Raw genomic sequence first — 19,993 nt, 5'->3', positions numbered from 1 at the left:
AACCACCATCTTGAGGGGGAGAGAGGCCTTGCAATTTTTTGTATTGTTTTGCAATTTTACTGTACACTGCTATGATCATTGCAGAATAGCGGTCTATAAATAAAAATTATTATTATTATTAAAATCGTGGAGGGCTGAGAGCCCTCAGTGGGCATCACATAAGTGACCCCAGGTATAAGGGAATTCTGGAAAAAGTGGGCAGGCAGAGTGCTATAATGAGCTATTTCTTCCCTTCCCAGTTATTTTTATTGAGTGAAAAGTACAAAGAGAAAGGGAGGGTTACAAGTTACACAAACAACAACTAGACTACAAATTTTATATAAAACAAACTACCAACAACAAAAAATACAACTAAGAAAACAATATTAAAAAAAGATGACTTCCAACTATCTATTCTGCAAATATAATTCATTACAAGTTTCACCTCTTAATTACTCTTCATCTATATCCGTGGTGATGAAACTATGGAGTTTATCAGACAAGGGAAATTGGAAGTATAATCCAATGGCAATCTGAACGCAATCATGGGGTTTAACGTTATTGCGTGATAACCCACTACATGCAAATTTGGGCAATGGAAAGTCAGTCCGAACGTAATCATGTGGTTTCACGTTATTGCGTGATAGACTGCCACATGCAAATTCAGGCAATGGCATGCTATTTTCAGGCAATGGGAAGCCAGTTCGAACACAATGCGCATTCACATAATTGCGCTAAACTAACAACTTTAAATGAATGTGTTCTGGCCCCACTTTCTTTTCATTCGAATTTAAGAGAAATTCCTCCCGTTTGATAAACTCCTATATCAGGTGTGCAAGAGATGACACATAAAACCATTTTTAGGGCATGCAAAGGGCAGGAAGATGAGGAAAAGGCATGTGCCTATTCCTCCTCTTCCCAGCCATCCCAGGCCTTCAGTTATCTGGAGAGGCAGCTAAAGGCCTGGGAGGGTGCAGGGGGAAGTCCTGCCCTGGAAATCCCGTCACGTCCCCGGAAGTCCAGCCCCTGGCACCCAATGGCAGAAAACTTTTTAGTTTGGGCACTTGGTCTCTAAAAGGTTTGTCATCACTGATCTATATATTTAATTCATATTAATTAATAAAACCAAGAATAATCTAATCACCTTCATTACTTTTCAAAAAAAGTAAATTAATTTCCAATCTTTCCAAAATTTTGATAATGAATTTTCTTTAGGCAAAACAGAAAATTATTCATCTCTGCTAAATTCTTCAGTGTTGAGAGCCAGTTTTCATTTGTAGGTATAAGTTCTCCTTCCATTTCTGTGGATATACTATCCTTGCAGCTATAACCATATATTGTCTTGTTCTTCCATATCTCATCTCCAATTATTCATCCATCATTCCCAGGATAAAAAGTTCAAGTTTCAATTGAAAATTAATCAATATATTTTTGCATCAAATTGTGTACAGTCAGATCTCTATATCTACGAGGATCAGTTCTCCCCCCCCCCCCCATGGATACAAAAAAACCACAGGACCTCAAGTCTCATTCTCCCTAATGGTGACCAAATCTGCAGATGGCAAGTCCACAGATATGGAGGTCCAACTGTATTTAAATCAAATATCTTGTAGCTTTGTCACATGCCTACTACATATGAGAAAAAGACCTTTATTACATTTCCAACATGCATTTGGTGAATATCTCTGGTGTACCAACGATATATCATTTTATAAAAATTCTCTTTAAGATCACAACATAGAGTAAATTTCAAACCTTTCAACCACATTCTTCCCATTGTTCCATTTCTATACTGTATCTATTCCTCATGGAATTATAGAGGCATGCAGGGATAGTGCTGGACATAGGAAACAGGTAACTTTTAATATATTGTTTTTCAGTAGCCCAAGTACCCACTAAAACATGCTTTTTTACAGTTTAAACTTTGAAAGTAAATTAAATATGATCATATCTTTATGGGTTTTTAAAAGAATAGATGCAACAGGGAGGGCAATTTGGCCTGGGCCTTTGGAAAAGGGGACTTCACACTTTCTCCCAATTCCATTTTCTCATTATGTACAGCCCCATCCTCTCTTGGAACTATTGTTTTGCCCATAGGGCAAACACAAGGGTAAAAGGTAATGTATAGCTACTCCATGGTCTGGTCAGAAAAATAATGCATGGGGAAAGAGTTATCTATTTTCCCCCCAGCTTTGATCCAAACTCACACACAGAGCTAATAATCTTTTAAAAACCCACAGATAATATAGTCAAATATCTCTCAAACCTTGTCTGTTCCCTTGGAAAAGCCCTCCCCCCAAACATTTACCTGATCACTCAGGTGTTGGATGATAAAAAGACTATACAAATTAATTTGTTCCTGACAAGGCAATTTGTAATCTGTACTAGACAGACAAGACAGCAATGAGAATCAGGTCAAGAGCTGATAAATGAGCAGTCAAAACAGAGATGAGATGAGCCAGATGACAACAGAAAACTATACAAGATGCACAGTTCAGGAAAACAGTGCGCTACATAGCAGTAAGCTGAGTAATGTCTAAAATCTTTCAGTATTTTACATCTATATATTTATAGTACAATTATAATACATGATTTATGCAATATATGGTACAGAAATATATTTTATCTTAAGGCTTCAGTAAACCCACACTGAGAGCCTAACTAAACAGCAAAATAAACAACATGCAACACTTGTCCCCTTATTAAACAAAGAAATCACATCCAGAATATTTAAACATTCAGATATCAAACTATATTTTGCATTTACTACAAAATATCTTAAACAACATGAGCACTGTTCACCATAGTGCTTGCAGAGATAGCTATTGTAAAGTGAAAGTACCCTATAAAATATGTTTGCATCCCCTGCTTCTGTCCAAAACAGACCATAATCAGTTCCTCCTTGTCGAGAAGACTGATTTAAGAAATGCGTTCATCCAAATTGGTCTTAACATGCTCTAATCCTGCCCATCATGAGCTCTGAACTTTGCCTGCTCTGCTACCAATCCATGTAAACCTAACCTGAAAATAGAGATTATTACTCACAATTCAACTCTGACCCATCTGGCACATGATACCTAAGACTTTTATAACATACATAAAAGCAGCTATGACTGATGCATACCTGTCATTTTGGTCTGTAGTCCAGCTCAGCGATCTTCCTTCTGGCTTTGTTTTGTACCAAATCCTTATGGCGCAAGGGAAGTCCTTTGGCATTTGGACACCTGCCTTCCTGATCTCCAAGCTCCAATTGCCAGTAACAAACAGAAGCTCTCCGCAAGCAGGTGCTTGGCTGCAAAGCTTGTAATAGTGAAGCTGCTCCTTCCACTGATCTGCAGGTAATGCCACAAGTTCATGCACAATTTGATTCCTAAGTTCCTCTGTATTCTTAGATGTATCCGTTAACTTGGCAGGGCTTGTGAATTTCTCGATGCCTGGAACAAGGGAAACATCTACCTCCTCAACCTTTAACACAGATAAATCACAGCAGTCTAGGACCAGCGAGAAATCTTCACTCCCATGAATCTCAATGTCACAGCACTTCTTTGAACTAGAAATCCCAGAAGCCTGTTCCCTGTTGCCATGGCTACCATTTTTATCAGAAGTATCATTTTCACCTTTACCACAGACAGCAAAATCATTACATCCACTTTCAGGGGAGCAGTCGCTTGCATTTGACACAGGAACAGAGGCAGTTTCAGGTGCCTGAACTTGGCAGGTTTCATCTGACCAAGACCGACAGGCTTCTTCCATCTGTTCACTGTCTCCTCTTCTGCACATGCTGTCAGCTTCAAGGAACAGAACTATCTTGCCCTCAGTCACCTGGTTTTTAAAATCTACATCCAGTTCCAAGACATAATGCTTCACCAGCATGTGGCTAGTGTTGGCCATTAAAGGCAGATCATCTTTAGTAAAGTCCACCTCCATCTCTGTATGCCACTTTTCTATGCAAACAATCGCTACTTTTTAAAGTCTTGCTGTTTTTTATCTTTTCTTCCCTTAGAAATGCTGGTGCTTTCCCAACTTTCCCACTTGTCACAAAGAGCTGTGCATATAATAATGGAGTTTAAAAGGATGAGCTGCCTGTGTGACACTTGTCTCTTACCTTGTGGAGAAAAGAAAAAAGAAGCAATCAGCAGTGAGATCTCAGTTTAAACAAGGGCTGCAAAAAGGGAAGAAATGCATTTTAAAGTTATTTTTTAAATAAAATACATCTCAGTTATTGAGTCTGTTATTCACACACTATGTCATTCACACAATTATATATGAAGCGTACAAAATGCAGAAGGATAAGGGTTTTCCAAAGAAAACCAACTTGTCTATGGAATGGCTAAGAAACAAACCTAATTAAAATATTTGTATGATATTGGCTGCATCCATACTGCAAAAATAATGCAGATTGACACCACCTGGCCCAGTGCTATAGACTTCCAGGATTTTTAGTTTGTTGTGACATCTGAGGTCTCTGACAGAGAAGGCTAAATGTTTCACAAAAACTACAGTTCCCAGAATCCCATAGCACTGAGCCATAGCTGTTTAAAGTGATGCCAAACTGCATTATTTCTGCAGTGCAGATACAGCCATTGTCAATGAACAACAGAACAGCACCTAACATGATTTTTATGCTACAGAGAACTTTTTTAACCCTGGTGTACAGGTTTTAACCCTTGGCTCTCTACAGTTCAATGTAGCAGGATGAATGTAGACAGGGGAAGACGTCACCTTTTCTTCTCTCCTGATGTAATCTCACTCTTGCTCCCCTGATAACCATTTTCAGTTTATTTTACGTGTTTACTGTATTTTATGCCACCTTGTCAAATTAATTTTATGTGTTTAGTGTATTTTATGCCAATCTGTATTTTATGCTACTCAGTCAAATTTTAACTCATGGTAAAAATTGTCTTTTTTTATTTTGTGCTGGTCGATGATTCTATGACTGTAATAAAATGATTGATTGAATGATTGATCATTCCCAGTTGCTCCATCCAGAGAGAACACAGGGACTAGCCCTTCATCAAAGGAAAGACTTTGGGAAAGGGGAGGAATCTCCTCCAAACCTTCTGCAGCCAATTTGGGTCATATGTGGTCCAAGTCAGGCCAAATATTCTTCTCTCTTCTTTCAGTACAGTATTTCAAACTTTGTGTGTGTGTGCCTTCAGGTCACCTGTTGACATATGGCAGCCCCATTAATTTCATAGGGTTTCATTAAGTAACGTTTTGTTTTGCCAGTTCCCTCCTCTGAAATACAGCCTACAGCACCTGGTATTCATTACTGGTCTCCATCCAAGTATTAACCAGGGCTAACCCTGCTTAATTTCCAAGATAGATAAGTTCTGATGCCTTTAGTGATTTACTGGTCCTTTAACATCCTATATGTGTAATAGTACAGTGGTAAATTCTCAAGTGAATGCTATCATTGTGACAGTCCTTATAGTGACAGCCCCAACAACAGTCCAAAAATGCCATCTTGGCTGATCTAATTTAAAAAAAACAAACGAACAAACATTTCTTTCTTCTTTCTTCTCCACTAGGAGCATGTCTTTTGTAAAGCTAATGATTCTTGCCACTCCAAGTATTTGAGATTAGAACAGAAGTCACTTATAACAATACATTGTTTCTGGGGAAATTCAATTTGCTTTAAGATGCAGTGAAAAATGCAGCTACCACCAAACACAAAATATAACTCCCTGCTTATCAAAAAGTACTAAAGCTTTACCCTGTGAGTACATGCTGCACTACATCACTGTATACATGACTGCTCTGAAGTAAATGTTCATTGGGGTTACTCCCAGATTGCTTATCTAGTTTTCAGGAAGCGAAATGAACCATGTCTAATTTCTCACCTCAGAATGGCAATAGAATTTGTCTTTCTTATGAATATAAGCAATAAACATGATTGAAGGCTAAATCACCTCATGTGTTTTATTCCCTAGAAGCCATAATTTAATACATACAATGTAACTCCAGGGATTAATGTACTTTTCACATTGTGGCTATACTCATATCAGCACTTCTGGTAAATTACAAGAAAATTAGTCAATTTATAAGTAGTACATTCTGAATATTCTTTTGAGATTGCTCTTTAAGATTTTTCAGATTTATAGCCAAATATTACAGGTATATAATTACATCATAATAGCTGGAAATCCATTAACATTTTAAATCAGAGACTTCTTATAGCAAACAAAAGAGTTTTTCAGTCAAAAAGACATATGCAAATAACGACACACTAAAAGGGGAAGGATTAAAATGTTACCATCATCTGTTTGATAGTATCTCAAAACAGTTTCTTTCATTTCTCCCTCAAAATCTAAACTACATAAGAGAAGTGCAAACTGATTAGTCATTATATTTTAAAATATTGTATATTAGTTAAAAATAAAAAATGAATTTATTTATATACTGTAGAACATTAATTCATATCAAACACACTTTTACTGATTTTGTTCCAAATATTTCAGTTCACATACTAGTGGGGAAAACCTCAGATGTTTAAATGTCACTTACCTGTATGAAGGCATACTTTAAATACTTTGTTTACTAAGTATACAGCGGGTCCTTAGTGTCCGCTGGCATTTGATCCCAGGACTCCCATGGACACCAAAATATGTGGATGGTCAAGTCTCATTAAATACAATGGAGTAGTAAAATGGTGTCCCTCATATAAAATGGCCAAAGCAAGGTTTGCTTTTTTGAACTGTAAATATATATATATATTAAAGCCATGGATGACTGAATCCATGCATGCAAAATCCATGGATACAGAGGGCTGATTGTATAAATCAAAACCTCCTGATTCATTTTCCCCCCAGAAAAGCCAAATATTTCCAAAGTAGGATGATTTTCTCAGGAGTAAACCAGCCTAACTAGAACAAGGCCTAGAGAGCTGGGTGGGTATATGAAGCTTATTTATGCACCTGAATGCATGGTTGCTTGCTGAGTTTTCAAGAAGTACAAGTTGATTCCTGCCTATTAGTTCTGTACAAAACATTATTTGTTTTTCATATAGGCTGCGCCTGCTGAAATCTCCCCTCATCTCCACATATCTACATATGCATAGTTATGTCTAGTTTACAAATAGTTCATCTGATTGTGAGAAAATAAACTGCATACATAGCAAACTGATAATTAAAATTGACAGTCAGAGAATAAATAAGAAAAGAAGTGACTGAGGGAATCTGGAAGGTCCTGAAAACCAAAAAATTAGCTACATTTTTATGAAATGCAGAATGGTCACTCTGTGCATTTAATTACAATTCAGCAATGAAAAACAGGCATCTGTAGATTTGTTTTCAATTTCCAACAATCAACTGAAACAAGATAACAGTACAACTTTAAAGGTGCAAGAACCCTGTCATCTCTGGGAGTTTCAGGAAGAAGAGTGGGGAAAGGATCACATGATTCCTCTTTGAGAAAAGGTTATGCTATGAGCAGACAATCAGAGGTGACACAGCTCAAATATTTTGTACATAGTAGTTCCCAAATTCAGTCCTTAGCAGCTCTAGTAAAAATTATGCTTTCCAGCCTAACTATGAGCTGGTGCTCTGCATGTAGCGTTGTATGTGGATCATTGTTGTGACTGCAGATAGCTATACTGCTTTATTTCTTTATCAGGGTAACTTCTCTAAGAGGAAGAGGTTAGGGTGCACCTTGAATTGCACTGCTAAATTTTTCATCAAAAAGCATCTTCTGAACTGATCTGCAGAGTGTAGATTAGTTAGCATAGAAACAGTTTCCTCATCAACCAAAGTCCTGGTGTAGTTCCAGATGACACAGAAAATGTGACATTCTGGTTTAGCTGCTCCAGAAATCACTTCCTTAACAGCCAGTAGCTCTTTCCTAAAGTCAAAAGTGGAACAATCGGCAACATAAGCTAGTGATGACTAAATGAAGCAACTCAGTATAATGTTTTTTATATAGATGCAGCTGCTCAAAAGAAAGAGATTAATGCTTAGCAAGGACTCTGCCCTTTTAGTTTTACTAATCATGAGAATTGTAATTCAATCAGAAAATAATCAAGGTTCTTTTCATGTAAAGCAAAATTAGGAGTCTAATGATATGAGACCTCTGTACCCCAAAACCTTATTATATTAATACTTAAATAGCTTTTGTGAACACGAAGATACACTGTCTAAGTTTTTCATTTCCTCAGCCTGTAGGAGAAATTGCAGATGTATGCCAAAGGTCTCTTCCTCATCCTCGAAGCATGAAATGAGGCATGCACTGTCCAAACCACAGTTGTCCCTGTCAGCCTTGGATTCCAGGGTGAGTTGAAGCACATTACAGACATCTATGCTCATCCAAGGACTCAATATACTGAAATATTGTAGCCAATCTCTTAAATTAAAGCCATGTGCATATAACTTACAAGTGTTTTGTACACACACACACAGAGAGAGAGAGAGAGAGAGAGAGAGAGAGAGAGAGAGAGAGGCAAATATACATTGCCAAATTCTCAAGCATGGAAAGCCTCAGTGACAGCCATCCAAAGCAATGATTTATTGTGCATGGACAGTTTTCCCCATCCACAGTTAGATTGGTTTTCCCACCAATTACCATCGCTTATGAAAATGTGGATATTACTAAGCCAGATCCAGTTATAATTTTAAAACATATGATATTATTTGTTCTGTGAAAATAAATCCACTGGCAGCTGATTTCATTCAGACAACATGAAAATTATAAATTGACCAAAAACGAAGAATTGGATTGAAATAATTCTGTACATCATTCATTCCCAACCCAACCCTTTATCCCTTGATTAACAACAAGCAAAGCAATGGTAGAAATGTATTCATACTGAAATTATGTCAGACATTAATGGTAACAAAATTTAGAAGCATAAAAATAGAAGACAATATTCTTAGGCAAACTTGGATTTGTGAAACATGTAACCATTGGACTGTTCTCTTATACCCACTTTTATAACTTGGGATTCAGGTCAATGGGACTTACTTCCAACTAAACAGATACAGAATTGTATGGTTAGCATGTACACAAGCAGAAGGTTTTAAGACATTGCCACAGCTCTTACTCAAATAATTAGCAAAACTTCTACATTTCCTTTATGACTAATATTTCTGCTTTAAGCATGGTAATTACTGCTTGGAAATACTAATTTTCTTTAGAGTACACGATTCATATCTACATATGCATAATTATGTCTAGTTTATGAATTGTTCATCTGATTGTAAGAAAAATAGTAAACTGATAATTAAAATTGACAGTCTAAGAATGCTAAATAAGAAAAAAGTGACTTCAGGAATCTGGAAAGTCCTGAAAACCAAAAATTGAGCTAAATTTTTGCGAAATGCAGAATGGTCACTCTGTGTAATTATTACAATTCAGCAATGAAAAATAGGCAACTGTAGATTTGTTTACAACAGTGTTGCCAATTTCTGGGGAATTCCCTGATTTCTGGGTAATAAAAAGCCTTTCTGGGGAATTTTTGGATATTAAAAATTTGGGGGGATTTCCGGGAAATTAAACCTTTCAGTTGGGGAATTAAAAGCCTTTCCGTTTATAGGGAATTATTTCACTTCCTGCCCCCCAAAAATGGCTGAAAATGCATTTTCTGCCCCCAAAATGGCCATCCCGGAAGTCCTCACCCCCCAAAAAATGGCCGACCCAGAAGTCCCGGCCCCTTTTGTCTTCCCATAGTGCTTTGCAGTCCCATGACCCAGAAGTCCCGCCCCCTGACCCAGATGTCCCAGGGAATTTGGGGGCATTTCAGGGATTTTCAGGGGGATTTCCTTCAAGGGTGATTGGTAACAATCTCTAGCAATCAGCTAAAACAAGAAAAGGATGATATACAAAAATAAACTCACAGCACATGTAAACCGAACATTTAAAATGGGCCAGATATTAAAATATGAACTGGAACTTGGAAAATATATTTTCAAATTAGCAAGCATATATTCTAGGGATTTATGGTAAACTTCAATTTCTAGACCACATTGGAAAGGTTCTTCATTACATAATAACATTATATAAATGAAACATAGTTGATAGCAACTACAGGCTGAAACAGACTCCAAGCCACCCCAGAGAAAGCTGAATTGGGGCTGTGGCAACCGCACACCGCAACCCCAATCTGGCTCTTTGTTGGCCCAAGAAGAGGTGGCAAAATGCCGCTTCTTTTTGAGCGGGCAAAAAGCCAGCTTTTCTGCCACTGCTACAGCTTTACAAAACTCATGCAGTGTGCGCTGTATAAATGCCGCACCACCGGAGCACCACAGAGCTGCCCACTGTAGTTGGGTGGGTGGCATGATTTAAATGCAGTCCTCTGATGCCACCCCCAAGCCGCCACAAAGGGGCAGTCTGTTTCGCCCCATGTTTCATTTATGCAGAAAAGGCTATACCATGTAAATTTTCTCATCTGATTTGTTGGTTCTATCTGACATTTGGTAAAGGTTTCCAGGTACCATACAGGATGTTGCATATATGAATATTTTATCTCTTGCTTGTCTTGCCTTCTTTTCCCAAAATGCTCAGAGAGCTTCAGCTATGTAATGTAATGAAATGGAATGTTAAGATAACGTTTATGACGTAGTTCATTTACTTGAGAGGAAAGGACCCTTCCCTCTGGATGGCAGATTTGGCCCTATCTGTAGTTCTATAATACTCTTTGCATGTGGCATAATGATTTGAGTATTAGACTACAACTCTGGGGAACAGGGTTCAATTCCCTACTCGGCCAAGAAACCCACAGGCAAGTCACATCAACTGCAGGGGAAGGCAATGGAAAACCTTCTCTGAACAAATGCTACCAAGGAAAACCCCATGATAGTTTTGGCCTTAAGGTCAGAAACTACTTGAAACCCAATGACTTTCACAGCTGAGTGCCCAGAGATGCTTTATTATTTTTTATTACTATTTACATCCTTTATTGTTTATACCAGTGGCATTAGTAGTGGGTGGGTGACATTGGGTGACATCCCAGAAGAAAGTTGATACTTGTTTGCCTGGCTCCTGCAGCCCCACTTTCCTCATGAGAACAGTATCATGAGGAGAACAAGGTAGCGGCCATCCGTGGAAGAGCATCCCAGAGGTTGGAAGCAGCCACTGAAGAGGCTCTCTGTCATGTGCTCACCAAGCAAGCCTGTGATGGTAGTAGGATCAAGATAAAGCTTTTCCTTGTAGATTTTATGTCCCTTGCAGGTTTTTATGGGGAGATACGAAGCTGCTTAATACTGCTTGCATCATACAGGGGGAAAATACATAAAATGTGCATAAAATGATGCAGAATATAATTGTGAAAACCAAGCACTTAACATCCTACTGACCACTTTTGGATGGAGTTTCTTTTTTTATCAGAACAATAAAAAGAGGATGTTCCCATATCTTCAGTGCATTTCAATTTTAACATATATTAATGCAAACACTGCATAGTATTTTGTACAAGGTAAGCACCCTGTCATCACTGTAATCAAAGAGTTAAAACAGTGACATAAAATCACATCTTTCCCCCTTCATCTTTTCAGTGCATACTTATGCTTGAAGTAAAATGAGGATTCAAATGTGCATTAACAGTTAAATGTATATGGTGAACGGATGGGGAAAAGGATGAAATGTTCCATCAGGATGAAGCAGAGGGGGAATGGGTGATAGGATCACTCTGCCAGCTCTCCTGAAAAACACACTTCCTTTTGGCTATTCCTCCAGTCCCTGCTTCTTCCCTGCTTCTATTCGGTCTGGTTATTATAAGTATTACTGTTTAAGAACATTTGTCTCTGCTTTTTCCTTTTTCCTCTATCCTATTTCCCTTTTGCTACATGTCTTTTGGAGTAAAACAGCTTGATAATTTTAGACTCTCTACTTGATAGCCTTACGATGCTGAAGGTGGGAAGGGGGCTTTCAATGGCCATGTGTACTATTCAGCTGTAAAGCACAAATCTAACATTTAACTGTCCCCCCTCCACACACTATCCTTCCATAGTGTACAACTGCTACTACACTGCTGGTGCGTCATAGACTGAAAAAGAATCCTTTACAAACTTAAAGAAAGAAAGAGACAATGGGCATGTAGTTTCAGATTTTAAGCCTAGAGCCATTATCTCTTTGGCAATAAAACAGATTTTGCTTCTGCAGCCTTGATACTAAACACAAACACACCATTTTGGTGTAGAAAGAGTTACTTTAATAACTGTAAAGTGAACCTCTGGTAACCATGTCCATGCTATAGCCAGTCACCCTATGAAACGTTTTAAAAATAAGAATGCTGCCACAAACAGTATCCAAGCAGGCATGGTTCCCACCATGTCTATGCCTGTCTAAGTGCTGAGTTTGGCTGTATTTACTGCTGTCCCACCACCTGCCACGCACTGGGTTTCACCCTGGTGTTCAGCCCATTGTGCACTATGTGTTGTTTTTATTAACTGTATGCAAACCATGGAGAGAGTCAGTGTGGTGTAGTCATTTGAATATTGGACTATGACTCTGGAGGCCAGGGTTCGATTCCAAGCTCAGACATAAAACTGACCAGGTGACCTTGGGCAAGTCAACATTCTCTCAGCCTCAGAGGATGGCAAATCTCCTCTGAACAAAACTTGCCAAGAAAACCCCATGATACAGTCACCTTAGGGTGCTGTAAGTCAGAAATGACTTGAAGGCATGCAGCAAGAACAATAAAACCATGGAGAGGCAGTGTTGCATACTGGTTTGAGTGTTGGGAGTAAAATTCTAGAGACCTGGGTTTGAATCCCTGCTTGACCATGAAAACCCACTGGGTTACCTTAGGCAAGTCACATTCTCTCGGCCTCAAAGGAAGGCAAGTGCAATCCACCTCTGAACAAATCTTGCCAAGAAACCCCTGTAATAGGGTTCCCTTAGGGCTGCCATTAACTGGAGAGAAAAAAAACTTGAAGACATACTATCAACAACAACAACAGCCATACTGTGGTACGTTTTGACTGAAAAGCAGCCAAACATGCTTTCAATTAACTGAATAGCTTCTTGATGCTGTGGAAGGATGGAGTGCTGATAGGCATCGATCTACGAAATGATAAGCATTGATCTACACCTTTTTAATATATCTAAATGATAATCTCTGACCTGCAATTTGATATCAAAAGTGCATCTTGACCTGAGTAGCCAAATGGCCCTAGCATGTGATCTCCCAGTGAAACAAGGGAAGCCATGAGTTTTTGATATGTAAACGAATTTCCTTTCTCAGCTTGGATGAGATTATGCAAGGAGCTGCTAAGTGCTATCAGGAAAGATGCTATCAAATGTCTTAAGGAAGTGTTTCTCTTTGTGATTGAGGGGGAACCATTTGAATCAAAGGAATGGCATTTGTAGCCATTCAGGTCCCTACTCTGGCAGAAACATTTGGGTTAGATCAAAACATTTGGTTAGGATGTGAAATACACTTCAAACAGTTTCCTTTGATTACCCTTTGTCTAGAGACCCTGTTAAACCCTTAAAAAGGTCTCCTAAATTTAGAGAGGTGCTGCGGCCAGCCACTAGCTGCTGCGGCCAGCCACTGGCTGCTGCTACCAGCCACTCTGGGCTGCTACCAGTCACTCTCAGCTGCGGTCAGCCATCCACTGCAGCCAAGCCAGTCATTCATTGCTGGTAGCCAACAGCTAAGTCAGTTTTAAAGTCAGTCTCTCTCTGACTGGCCTGCTTAACCAGAATTGCAGACCCACACACACGAATTGGAAGACAGAACTTCTACATAAGGTGAGCCTTTCCGTTAGAAAAGCATAATATCTATTCCACATTTACCACGTTATTTCCTGAGTCTTGTATGAATGTGTGAGCGTATGTGCCTGTATGTTTGAATCCTTCTTTCCAATAAAAGAGACATGATTGTACTTAGAGCCTCTGCCTCATTTCTGGATTTCTAGTTCCTGGTATACAGATCGAAGGGGCGATCCCTGAGGTGTGGTAACAGGCCTCCTCTCGTGACCTTGAGCTAATTAAATTCCCCATTGATAATTTGGTCACTGTTCACTGTTACAGTGCACTGAAATCCCATGCACATTTACACAGAAACCACATTGTGTTCGCTGGGGCATACTTCTAATTGTGTGTTCAGTAATAACCTTATTTAACTTCTACTGACTTTAGTGCAATGGATTACTGAATGAAGGAATTGGGGGCGGTGGGGAATTTTCAAGACACTTTGCAGGCAGAATTGCTGGGATCTGCTCTGACTTGGATGCTGTAGTTGAGACAAGTCCAGTGGATGTAATATTGGTGCCTGCTTGTCTTGTATTATTGGATAAGTTTCAGTTTATGAAGCCTGAGGATAAGGACTGGCTCTTTGGAGAAATGAGAACCAGCACTTACATACTGGAGCGATCAAGTGGTCCTTCCTGGCTTTGCTGAACTTCATCCTTAGGACCTGCTTCCACTCCTCCCATTCGCGGAGCTCGGGGGAAAACTTACAGTTGTTGCCTTCGGTGCACGAACTGGGTATATATCTTTCACATATGCTGAAACAGCCTGTTGGGAAACGATGCTGCCAACGGTTTGGGTTGTCCTCCATGTGGAATACTTTCTCTTTATGCTTTTCCAAGGAGATATGCCCTTGCCACTGTTTCTCGCTGTTGCAATTCTTCCCACACATCCAGCAGTGGAAGTCGACTGTAACCTCGGCATAATCTGTTGGCATGTGGATTTGCTTCCCATTCTCCTTGTTGGCTTGAGCAGCTTGATCCTCCCCCTTTTCTGGCTTCTGGCTCTTCAGCCACATTTCATAGAGCTGTTCCATGTCTTGAATGCCATTCTCCTTCATATAAGTCCACATTTCCCACTCTTCTTGACTGTGGGCAAAGGAGCAATTCCCAACGTACTGACATTTCTTGCCTGATGCAATATGATTACACAAATCAAATTGCAAAGGCACTTGCTTCTTTGTGGGAAGCAGGTGGATGATGTTCCACTTCTTCCATTCGTTGGACATGACCAACATCACCCGGCGATCTTTGGTCCACGGATGCCTTGCTTTTGCACTGCAGTACTTCTTTTTTTTGGTATGGCTCACTAACTTGGCCATTTATCCAGCACTGCGCAGCTACAGGGGGACTGACCAAGTGGGTAAGCGGAGTGGTGAATGCCTCACTACAGCATTAGGCACTACATCTTGCCTAAAAGAGACTGTGGTGAGGCCATTAACTAAAATTCCAAATTCTGTAAGATGCCATCATGAAAGTGGTATCAGCACACTGAAACTGTGAAGTGTATGACAGGGAACCCAACCTTTGCTGCATTGCACAAATAGGAATTAGGCAGTGTGTTGCAAAGGAAAGGTACAGGGGAATAACTAGGTACACCTAGCACCACCATCCAATCCATTCTGGAGAGAAAGGTTGTGGTATCATGGGATGACAATGCCTGTGCAACACACTCAAAATCTGTCTCTGTCTTAATCCAGTTGTTAATCCTGACTAGAGTAAACTCTCTGGATTAAGTCTCCAAGGTGCTACAAAATCCCTTTTGCATAGATATTCCAGACAAGGCTACATTAACATAACAGTTCTCTCTGTACTAATTTAAATACACTTCAGTCCAAAACACACTGCAGAAACAATCCACTGTGAGACCACTTTAACTGCCCTGGCTCAATGCTAAGGAATTCTGGGAACTCTATTTTGTGAGACATTTAGCCTTCTCTGCCAGAGTTCTGGTGCCACAATAAACTACAGCTCCCAGTACTGAATCAGGGCACGTAAAGAGGTCTCAAACTGGATTATTTCTGCAGTGTGTTTCAGACCTATGTTTCTGAATTCCACCCTCTTAATTAAGGGGGTTTAATCTATGTGTTGCCGGTGTCGTTGTGTACCTTCAATCCACTTCTGATTTATGGTGACCCTAAAATGAACCTACGGCAGGGCTTTCTTGGCAAGGTTTGTTCAGAAGGACAATCTTGGCAAGGCTTGCCTGTCTTTGAGGCTGAGAGAGTGTGGCTTGGCCAAGGCCACTCAATGGTTCTTCATGGCCAACCTGGGATTCAAACCCTGGCCTCCATAGCCTAACACTCAAACCACAACAAAACAACAACTGATTAAATGGGTCTACTCTAGCAGGATGCCAGTCTCTGCCTGGGGAGCTGTGTCTGCACTGCAAAAATAATCCAGGTTGACAGTGCTCCATGATATGGAATCCTGGGAAATCTAAAAGAGAAAGCTAAAAGATAAAAGTCTCACCAAACTACAAACCTCAGAATTCCATAGCACTGAGCCAGGGCAGTTAAAGTACTGCCAGCTATGGAATTCTGGGAAATTATAGTCCTGTGAGGCAGGAATCCCCATTCCATCTAGGGCAGGAGAGAGCAAGGGACAGCCTCTCCCCTCAAGGGCCTTTCTTTCCCTCTCCTGCGACCGAGAGAGAAGGGAGAGAAGCAGCTACTACTGCTGCTGCTGACTCTTCCCTCTCCTCCATTTTCCCCTCGCGCCCCAGGACTGGCAACTCTGAGGAGAGAACTATGGCCCGAGCGGAGATTGGCATCTCCCTCCTCCAATCGCTTTCCCCCTTTTGCTCGCAGGGGCGGGACCGACGGGAGACCCGAGCGAAGCCCGCGCCAGGGAGCGACAACATCGCGCATGCGCAGTCTCCTTTTTTTTTTTACCTGGCACTGCTTTGGCGTTGTGTTTTTCCCACCCGGGGCTCCTAAGCGTTCCAGCACCGCTTGATGGCGTCACCGGGACAGCCCCCGCCCACCGCCTCTGTCTACCCACTCAGTGGCTCCGCCCCTTTTCCTCAACTGCCTAGTCACACCAAAACATTGCGCTCTGCCGTTGCTATTCCACTTTAAATGCCCTGGCTGCATCCTCCTGTTGCATTCTGGGATGTGTAGTTTAAGGAAGGGCATTTAGAATACTCAGCCAGAGAGCTCTTAGGCCTCACTGAACTACAAAGCCCAGAATGCAACAGGAGGCAGGCAGAGCAGTTAAAGGGGAATAACAGTGCTATAAGAGTGTAGTGCGATCATCTTAATGCCTGTTGTTGGGTTTCCCACTTATGGCAACTCTAAGGTGAACCTATAATGGCGTTTTCCTGACAAGTTTCCTCAGAGGGGTGTTTGCCATTGCCATCCTCTGAGGCTGAGAGAGTGTGACTTGCCCATGGGGGTTTCCATGGCTTCCAGAGTCATACTCCAACACTCAAAACACCTCACCCCACTGACTCTTGGGGTAAAATAAACTCCAGGGTCGTAATTTGATGACTATGGAGGCCCAGGGTTCGAATCCTAAGTGGGTCATGTAAACCCACTGGGTGACCTTGGCCAAGTCACACTCTCTCAGCCTCAGGATAGCAATGGCAAACCCTCTCTGACGAAACCTGTCAAGAAAACCCTATTACAGTTTTGCCTTAGTGTCACCGTAAGTTGGTAATGACTTGAAGCCACACAGCAACAACATAGTCCCAATGCTCTAACCACTACACCACACCATTGCTTATTGGGCCAGTGTAAAACCTGGTGAGCTTCATGACTGAATGGAAAATTAACCATGTCTTAGCCATTCTAGTCCAAAAATCTACAGTACAGCCTGCTTCAGGTGTGGTCCAGAGCCAAGACAAGTTACTTTTTGGGTACAATAACATCAAAAATTCATCAAAGAGTAATACCTTTATTGGGCCCATCAAAATGTACAATATACACAATGCAAGCTTTTGAAGCACCACTGGCTTCTTCATCAGGCAAGGTGTTAAAACCATACAGGAGATAAAATTGTAGATCTTAGTCATAGGCCTCCATTTTGCTGTTTTTGTTCTCAGTTGAGATGGTATGGAGGGGTATCTCTTGCAGACATGCAGATCTTCCTTCTGGGTGATTCAAAGTCCAGGAAATTTAACAACCATTTGCAACACAAAAAAGATACTTCCTTTGCATTCCAAAAACTTTCCATCCTTGTAAGGCTACAGGCCCGTTTGTTAAGTGAAGGACACTGAATTTCTCAAGAAGTCTTCATGCTTTTGCATTTTGAGGTCTGGGTTCCCAGAATCCTTCAGCCAGCATAGACAGTGGTCATGCTAGTGGTCTGAGCATTGGACTATGATTCTGGAAACCAGGGCTCACATCCCCACTGAGCCACAGAAACCCTCTAGGTGACCTTGGGCATGTCCAGGGTGACCAGATGCTCTCCTTTTCCAGGACATGCCCTACATTTCAGCCTTCTGTCCGCATCATACAGAAAAGAAGCGGGGAAAAGCAGCACCTTTTTAATGCCGCTTCTTCCCGCTTGGGGCGTGCGGGAGGCGTGTTCATGGCGGCATTCAGGTAAGGGCCGTCTGAAGGCTCTATCTTCATGACGTCATGAACACACCCCTTTTTGCCCGTCTGTAACCCGCCTAAGTAACTTAATCCTCTCTTGCCATAAAATTTCTGGCAGTGGACCTGGATAGCAAGTTGCTTAAGGAAAACAAAATCTGTAATAATAATAATAATAATAATAATAATAATTATTATTATTATTATTATTATTATTATTATTATTATTATTGCGCTGTAGATTTATAAATCCAATGCTCAGATAAGCATGCTTCAATCCCATTGATTTCACTCTTGGAGCTGTAATACTGTACTATGTACACTGGCATAGGAGTGAGCTTCACTGACACAGTAGAACTAAGGTCTGAAAAAACATGTATGAGAGCAGATTATTCCAAAATACAGTCAGTGATGAGACTGTAAGATGTATGGAACTTAAATCTATACTTCCAAGATTAAGTATGTAGAGAGATCTTGTAGCACCTTTGAGACTAACTGGAAGAAAGAAGTTGCATGCATAGACTTAAGTCTGCTTCCTCAGACGCATTTGGTGGAGTGGAAAGCCAGGGACAAACCTATATGCATACCCTTGGTGTGTGAGAATGTAAATTGAAATTCAAAATCCTTTGTGTATGGAAATGCAGCGGCAAGTCCAGTTTTAATGATGGTTGTTTGTGAACAAAGGCATTGGAAACTAGGGGGCTCAACAGACCACCCCTTTGGAGTGGCATCCTGCCATCCCTTTCAGTGCTGGATTGAGGCCGCAGCAACTGTGCTCTGTGGCCACAATCCGGTGCTTTGCTGATGCTAAAAGAAATGGCAAAATGCCACTTCTTTGAGTCCCAGCAAAAAGGCGCCTTTGCTGCTGTCGCAGTGGCTTTTTGACGCTGCTTTAGCACAGCATGTCTAAACACTGCACCAATGGAGTGCCATGACACCCTCCACCGTGCGGTTAGGTGTGTGGCATAATGCTGGCGTGGAGGCAGTGTGGGGTGGCCAGCATGCATACACCATGATCCCATGCCTCCTCCACGCCAGCATATAATGCTGGTCTGTATAGCCCCAAACTCCTTGGGTTTCCATCAAATGCATCTGAGAAAGTAGACTTAAGTCTACAAAAGTTCATGCTGCCAACTTCTTTCAGTTAGTCCCAAAGGTGCTACAAGATCTCTCTGCATACTGATTCTACAGACTATCATGGCTATATCTTTGAATTCCAAGACTAAAGTGAAGTTCTTGTCCTGTCTGTTGTACCAGATTAGCAGATTTCACTAATGAAAATGTCAGGTGCATACTTTAAAGCAGGGGCAAGGACTTATCACCCTGTGGAGGCTGTTGAACCACAACTCAGATTGTTACTGGTCATTTCCCTTAGGGCAAGAGGTGATGGGAGTGGGAGACCAACACTATCTGGAGAGTCACAGGCTCCCCATCACTGTTCTAAAACTTCCCTATCAATATTAATTCTGTTCTATTGTTGTAAATTCTAAGGCCAGCACTGGAACAGAATGGAATGCTTCAGTTTTGCCCTAATTTGCATTATACAGAAAATCAGCACTAGAACAAATTCCAGCAGGAAACAGATTCCAGGGATGTATTTCTAGAACAAGAGGTTTGAGCGCTGGTCTATGATTCTGGAAACAAGGGTTTGAATTCCTGCTCGGCCATGGAAACCCTTGGGGGTGTCACACTCTCTCAGCCTCAGAAGAAGACAATGGCCTGTGAACATATCTGGCCAGGTAATCTGGTCACCAAAAATTGAAAACAACTTGAAAGCACACAACAATGAATTTC

General features: G+C 40.9%; 2 protein-coding genes across 6 annotated transcripts in view; both read right to left on the bottom strand.

Annotated features, from left to right (window-relative positions):
- Positions 1–16,682, bottom strand: part of LOC121922612 (aminopeptidase O (putative)) — a 228,779-nt gene extending 212,097 nt beyond the window's left edge. For all 5 annotated transcript variants that reach the window (XR_006102196.1, XR_006102197.1, XR_006102198.1 and 2 more), the window contains exons 1-2: positions 16,556–16,682; positions 3,104–4,084 (exon numbers count right to left, since the gene is read on the bottom strand). Coding sequence is in view for 2 of the 5 variants with exons in the window: in XM_042452230.1 (XP_042308164.1) it covers positions 3,104–3,906 (803 nt within the window). In the remaining 3 variants the exon portion in view is untranslated. The remainder of the gene's footprint in view (positions 1–3,103; positions 4,085–16,555) is intronic.
- LOC121920634 (zinc finger CCCH domain-containing protein 7A-like) lies at positions 14,219–14,983 on the bottom strand. Its single transcript, XM_042447764.1, has one exon. It carries the CDS (start codon positions 14,981–14,983, stop codon positions 14,219–14,221), a length of 765 nt encoding a protein of 254 aa, XP_042303698.1.
- Positions 16,683–19,993: the final 3,311 nt, after the last annotated feature.

This window comes from Sceloporus undulatus, chromosome 2, assembly GCF_019175285.1.
Source record: "Sceloporus undulatus isolate JIND9_A2432 ecotype Alabama chromosome 2, SceUnd_v1.1, whole genome shotgun sequence".
NCBI lineage: Eukaryota > Metazoa > Chordata > Lepidosauria > Squamata > Phrynosomatidae > Sceloporus > Sceloporus undulatus.
The sequence above is the reverse complement of the archived record's forward strand: the minus strand, read 5'-3'. Positions and strand labels throughout refer to the sequence as shown.